The sequence below is a fragment of the Coregonus lavaretus genome (genome assembly GCF_964263955.1).
Source record: "Coregonus lavaretus genome assembly, chromosome: 27".
Lineage (NCBI taxonomy): Eukaryota > Metazoa > Chordata > Actinopteri > Salmoniformes > Salmonidae > Coregonus > Coregonus lavaretus.
Window position 1 is genome coordinate 43,144,884 of NC_140014.1, and position 7,500 is coordinate 43,152,383.

The 7,500-nt window shown below is 44.7% G+C and overlaps 1 protein-coding gene across 1 annotated transcript in view; it reads left to right on the forward strand.

The window, feature by feature from the left end:
* Nucleotides 1–5,770: 5,770 nt before the first annotated feature.
* LOC311103148 (zinc transporter ZIP9-like) overlaps nucleotides 5,771–7,500 on the forward strand; it is a 16,746-nt gene continuing 15,016 nt past the window's right edge. Inside the window, exons 1-2 of the mRNA XM_084144698.1 lie at nucleotides 5,771–6,871; nucleotides 7,240–7,348. Of these exons, the coding sequence (XP_084000824.1) occupies nucleotides 6,770–6,871; nucleotides 7,240–7,348 (211 nt within the window). The 5' untranslated portion in view covers nucleotides 5,771–6,769. The remainder of the gene's footprint in view (nucleotides 6,872–7,239; nucleotides 7,349–7,500) is intronic.

Here is a 7,500-nt window from a genome sequence, read left to right on the forward strand (position 1 = left end):
GGTCCCGGCGCCTTCAGTTCTGTTGTGATCGTTGACTTGCCAGAAGACAGTGACATGGTCGGGGTAGAAGCCGGTGGCCACACACACCAGAGTCTTCTTCTTCTTCTTGTTTCTAGCCTCACACTCCTCAGTGGAGGGTGGAAGGACTTTCACTGTGCCATTCACTGTGCCATTGATAGCTGGGTCTGCAGGGAGGAAACAGTTGAATATTTTAACACTCAATCAATGGCTTTTCTCTCCCTCTGGTTCACACACAGAAATTTAAAATAAGACAACGTCTCTTTCAGTAACAGAGAAACCCATGAGGGCATAGATAACAGTGAATACGAATACATATTTTTTTTATACTGGCCCCCCCGTGGGAAACGAACCCACAACCCTGGCGTTGCAAGTGCCATGCTCTACCAACTGAACTACAATAAGGAACTGCTCCATTCTACCTTTACACACACACACACACACACACACACACACACACACACACACACACACACACACACACACACACACACACACACACACACACACACACACACACACACACACACACACACACACACACACACACACACACACACACACACACACACACACACACACACAGACTCCTAAAATATGTTGATCCTGGGGAAGAATAGCACACACACACACACACAGAGATCCGCTCAACTATACTATTAAAGCATTATTGTTACAGTATTATTATTACAGTATTATTATTATTATTACAGCATTATTGTTACAGTATTAATACAGCATTATTACAGTTATTATTACAGTATTATTCTCACATAATTATTCTTAGAGTATTATTCTTACAGTATTTTTACAGTATTCTTATAGTAATGTTTTTACACTATTCTTACAGTAATATTTTACAGTATTCTTACAGTAATATTATTAGAATATTCTTACAGTATTATAACAGCATTATTACAGTATTATTCATACAGTAGTATAACAGTATTCGTATAGTATTCTTATAGTATTCTTATAGTATTCTTACAGCATTCGTACAGTATTATAACAGTATTAGTACAGTATTTGTACAGTATTTGTACAGTATTATAACAGTATTATTACAGTATTATTCGTACAGTAGTATAACAGTATTCATATAGTATTCTTATAGTATTCTTACAGTATTCTTACAGTATTCTTACAGTATTCTTACAGTATTATAACAGTATTATAACAGTATTACAGTATTCTTACCCAGAACTGTTAGCTTAGTTCCCTCTCCAAAGTAGGCAGCATAACCACCAGAGCACACCACATACTCACAGACAGAAAACCAAGAGGATCCCAGCTACCCAGTGCTGTATTTGCAGTAGTTTGGCTTGTAGCAAAGGAAGTAATAATGTCTTTCTAATTATGTCCATGTCGACAAAGCATAGGCCCAATTCACGTTATCATTAGCTCTTTGTACAGTTTAAATGTTTTCCCCCCTGAATATTTAACCACCAAAGAGATTTTCTCTCCCTCTGGTTCAAACACAGAAATTTAAAATAAAGACAACGTCTCTTTCAGTAACAGAGAAACCCATGAGGGCATAGATAACAGATGACAGAATCAGTTTTCTCACCCAGAACTGTGAGTTTGGTGCCGTTGCCGAAGTATGCCGGCTCCCCTGGCCGACTGTCTTCTGACTTCAGATCAGAGATAGAGAGGTTTCCATAACTATGGCCATCTCCCTGGAGGCTGATCTTCTCTTTCAAATATTCTTCTGAATAGGCATAATTCAGAGTGAGATGTCCCAGTAGTATGAGAGTCCTGTTTCTGTCTTGTTTGTACCAGAGCATGCGATCATAGTTGATGATGTGTGAACAGTGGATCTCCTGATCAACAGAGCTTCCATGGTTCTTGATGAGAGCAGAAGGAGACTGGTGAACGATATGTACAGAGGAACCTGGAGAGAGAGAGAGAAGCCCTTTGAATTGAATTGAATTGAGCGAGATAGAGGGAGGGAGAGGGAGAGAGGAAGAGAGAGAGGGAGACAGGAAGAGCAAGAGAAAGAGAGGGAGAGGAAATGAACAGAACAGAAGGAGGAGAGGGAAAAGTATTGAACACTGGGGAAAACCATCAGTCCAATATCTCATCTCACTATTTTTTCTCACCCTTGGTCCATGGCAGATATAGAGAGCAGACTAAGAAGACTACAATGATCATGATGACAACAAAATAAATGAAGATATAGTTGTAATTTGTAACTATCTGTGAAAAGGTTTTACTAGTCTTGTAATCTGTGACTAATTTATCAGCTGCTGCTACGGTGTCCGACCCTAAAACTCAGCGTTGTAACAGAGGTGGCCGTTCTGGAACACACAGGCTGTGAATAGGCTACATGAACAAGGGAGGAGTCAGGAAATGACATCACAATGATTATAGAGAAACAGTTCCTTATCTTCCATCAGGTAGGAGGAGTCAGCTGGGTTAGGCCACACAGCAGACAGAGACAGATGTGTTCCACCTCCATCTTCAATTCAATTCAATTCTTATAACTTGTATTCCTGGGAGGGAAGTTAATGTGTGGTGATGAATGGTAAATACAAGACAACAGCATAGAACAGTAAAACGTGTAGGCTACAGTAGAAAGGGTTAGAAGCATTCTGTGCAATCCCAGGGTATATACACATACACTGCATAAACAAATACAAAATCAAAACTTCAAGAGTTAAGGAGTTTGATGGATGTTGGCGCAAAACTAGAAGCTGCTCTCTTAGATTTTAATGGAGAGCTCTATGCCTGTGCCCGGGGGGTAGGGGGATATACTGGTCTATACCTGGGGGGTAGGGGGATATACTGGTCTATACCTGGGGGGTAGGGGGATATACTGGTCTATACCTGGGGGGTAGGGGGATATACTGGTCTATACCTGGGGGGTAGGGGGATATACTGGTCTATACCTGGGGGGTAGGGGGATATACTGGTCTATACCTGGGGGGTAGGGGGATATACTGGTCTATACCTGGGGGTAGGGGGATATACTGGTCTATACCTGGGGGGTAGGGGGATATACTGGTCTATACCTGGGGGGAGGGGGATATACTGGTCTATACCTGGGGGGTAGGGGGATATACTGGTCTATACCCGGGGGGTAGGGGGATATACTGGTCTATACCCGGGGGTAGGGGGATATACTGGTCTATACCTGGGGGGTAGGGGGATATACTGGTCTATACCTGGGGGGTAGGGGGATATACTGGTCTATACCTGGAGGGTAGGGGGTTATACTGGTCTATACCTGGGGGGTAGGGGGATATACTGGTCTATACCTGGGGGGTAGGGGGATATACTGGTCTATACCTGGGGGGTAGGGGGATATACTGGTCTATACCTGGGGGGTAGGGGGATATACTGGTCTATACCTGGGGGGTAGGGGGATATACTGGTCTATACCTGGGGGGTAGGGGGATATACTGGTCTATACCCGGGGGGTAGGGGGATATACTGGTCTATACCTGGGGGGTAGGGGGATATACTGGTCTATACCTGGGGGGTAGGGGGATATACTGGTCTATACCTGGGGGGTAGGGGGATATACTGGTCTATACCTGGGGGGTAGGGGGATATACTGGTCTATACCTGGGGGGTAGGGGGATATACTGGTCTATACCTGGGGGGTAGGGGGATATACTGGTCTATACCTGGGGGGTAGGGGGATATACTGGTCTATACCTGGGGGGTAGGGGGTTACACTGGTCTATACCTGGGGGGTAGGGGGATATACTGGTCTATACCTGGAGGGTAGGGAGATATACTGGTCTATACCTGGAGGGTAGGGGGATATACTGGTCTATACCTGGGGGGTAGGGGGATTTACTGGTCTATACCTGGGGGGTAGGGGGATATACTGGTCTATACCTGGAGGGTAGGGAGATATACTGGTCTATACCTGGAGGGTAGGGGGATATACTGGTCTATACCTGGGGGTAGGGGGATATACTGGTCTATACCTGGGGGGGTAGGGGGATATACTGGTCATTCAGTGTGTGTGTTATGTCATTCGTTTTGACAATTCGTTTTTTTTTCTCGTTTTATTCTAGTTTTTATTGTTTCCTTTGACAATATAACAATACAATTGGATTACACCAATCAGTAACTTGACAAACATGAATAATATACAATATAGAAGATAGAAATGAAACTAACTTTTCATTTTACACTCACGCACACACACACACACACCCACACACACACACACACACACACACCCGCACACACGCACACCCGCACGCACGCACGCACGCACGCACGCAATTACGCACGCACGCACGCACGCACGCACGCACGCACGGCACGCACGCACGCACGCACGCACGCACGCACGCACGCACGCACGCACGCACGCACGCACGCACGCACGCACGCACGCACACACACACACACACACACACACACACACACACACACACACACACACACACACACACACACACACACACACACACACCCTCCTCAGCTCTGTGGCTGCCTGCTTCTATAAGTCGTTTTTTTGTCAGGGCCCCAGGTGCAGGGTTCACTGGGTTCCCTGTATGGCTCAGCGGTGTACACTGTGAGAGAGCTGAGTCTCATCCACAGACAGTCAGAGAGGTTCCTCTCCTGTCTTCCCTGAAGCCTTCAGCCTCTACATCCACAGACAGAGTCAGAGAGAGGCCTTCAGCCTCTACATCCACAGACAGTCAGAGAGAGGCCTTCAGCCTCTACATCCACAGACAGAGTCAGAGAGAGGCCTTCAGCCTCTACATCCACAGACAGTCAGAGAGAGGCCTTCAGCCTCTACATCCACAGACAGAGTCAGAGAGAGGCCTTCAGCCTCTACATCCACAGACAGTCAGAGAGAGGCCTTCAGCCTCTACATCCACAGACAGAGTCAGAGAGAGGCCTTCAGCCTCTACATCCACCACCAACACTGCATGGCCAAACGAAGAAGGAACTGAGAGACACATTGGACCAGTTTAAAACTGTTTTAACCCTTTTCACTCAGGGAATTGGCTTATATGGACAGGAACACATTGAAATGATTCTAACAGAAGATGCAGAGTTAGTCCACTTGTCCAGTAGTGCATTCCTCTCTTCTGGTACCAGAACATGCCAGTCTTGGTGGTGTTGTCCTGAACACAACTTAGATTGACTGGTTTCCCCAACTCTACCAGTACATCAGGAGGCTACTTTAGAGACAGGCCTGTAGAGGGGGGGGGGGGGGGGGGGGGGGGGATACAAAACAAGAGTTAAACCTTGAGAAACACATTAATGAGTTCAGAATAGCACAGACGAGAATGATTAGACAGTGTAACGAATGTAATGAAGAAAATCCAGATTTTCGTCCTCATAATATTGTCATCATCATAGTGGAATATAAATGTTCTCAATGGGAATGTTTTACAAGACAAAATCAGCAGAACTAACATGATGTCACTCTGATGTCACTCATGGCAGTCAGTCAGAGATGAGGAAGTCACATGATGAAAGACACTGATGTAAAGATTATCATAGCAACCCTTTCATCTGTGTTTGAGGCATAGGGTACATGCCGTTATGGCAAAATAGTATATGTTCTAATGACTTACCTGGTTGAATAAAGGCCAAATAAAAATAATGATATGATAAAAATAAGCTTTTTAAAAAATGAAGTGTGCAATTTATGTTCGTATTGTAGAGTTGCAGCAGTGGGAGTTAGCCACATTCTCCGCCAGGGGGCGCTAACGGCCCGTCAACAGAAGCGCCCCCTAGCGGAGAATGTGGCTCAGGGAGAGAGAATACTTTTCTGATTAGTTCTAAGAAAAGATGAACCACAACCAGCTGAAACGGTTGTACTTTTTATACATGTAATACATTGGTTTATGTTTGTAACATCTGACGAATCGGTCCACAAAGTCAGTGAAGAAAAGTAAACAGAGAAATAATACATATTACGTGCATGCGTATAGCAACGGTTACGTGGCATGCATGAGCAATGAGTGTTACCCGGAAGTGCTACATTTGGCAAAAACATTTCGAGCTAGGTAGCTATAAAGAATAATAGATAAGTGCAGCTAGTTTTGATACAATTTTTTTTATAACAAATAGCTACATTGGAGAGTAAGATATGGGCAATACACTTTCTAGGAATGACGACGTGTCCGCTGCAGCCTAGGCAACAAGACTAGTTGTTAGGGAAGATTGTTAGGCTAGCTATCTCATTTACTAACGTTACAGCAAGTTAGCTACTAGACGATGTTTAGATTTCTGCAAAAGTAAGAATCTAATTAACTAGATTGACATGATTGCATAAACAACCGTGTTCAAGGTCAATATCGTGGTGCCTAGCTAAATCGTCGAGTTATTTGGCTAGATAGCGAACTGACAACATGGCTGTTAGACCTCTGTGTAGCTAGTTTTAGCTAGCTATCGTTGGTGCGAAGTCGATTCGTGTGATCATTGTTTGTTTGACATTTTAGTCATTTAGCAGACGCTCTTATCCACAGCGACTTACAATTAGTGCATTCATCTTAAGATAGCTGGGTGAGACAACGACACATCACAATCGTATCATGTACATTTTCCCTCAACAAAGTATTTATCAGCAAAGTCAGTGCTAGCGGGAAAAGAGTGCCTTTTATTTATTATTTTCTTACACTTGGCGTTATCTGTCTAGCAATCAAGCTTGCCAGCCTATCTAGCTAGTCAGTGTCTGGATTCAGACTTGTCTGAGTTTACCGCGCTAGCTACCACTTGCCAGTAGTCAGGCTAATTGTTGCTATCAAACTAACAAAGCACAGCTGCAACTATGTCTATGGACGACTTCACTTCGATCAGCATGCTGTCCCTGGCAATGCTGGTGGGGTGTTATGTGGCCGGAACCATTCCTCTGGCTGTCAACTTCTCAGAGGTGAGTAGCACTCAAACTATAACTTTGCTCAGTAACAAAATTCTACTTGAAGTGGAGTCTTCAGCTGAAGTCCTTAGCTACTGAAATTACTATGCGCTTAAATGCACACATATTAGTGTAGCAAAGGCGTATCAATCAGATTTTGTTCAAACCTTCACATACAATTCTACTTCTTCAGCCTAATAATCGCTATTGCGAGGCCAAAGGTCATGTGTGGACTATTGATCCCTCTCTCCCCTGTCCTGGTTGTCCTGTCCTGGTTGTCCTGCTGATGAACCCCCTGTCCTGGTTGTCCTGCTGATTAACCCTCTGTCCTGGTTGTCCTGTCCTTCTGCTGAACCCTCTGTCCTCTCTGTCTTGTCCTGCAGGAGAAGCTGAAGCTGGTGACGGTCCTAGGAGCAGGGCTGCTGTGTGGTACTGCCCTGGCTGTCATCATCCCTGAGGGGGTCCATGCCCTGTATGAGGAGGTCCTGGAGGGTGAGACTCTAGGCTGCGTACCAAACACCACCCTATTCCCTTTATAGTGTACTACTTTAGACCAGGACCTATGGGGCTCTAGTCAAAAGTAGTGCACTATGTAATGGTGATTGTCTGTTCTGCATGTGTTTGAGTGGTTGTGTCTGTAGGAA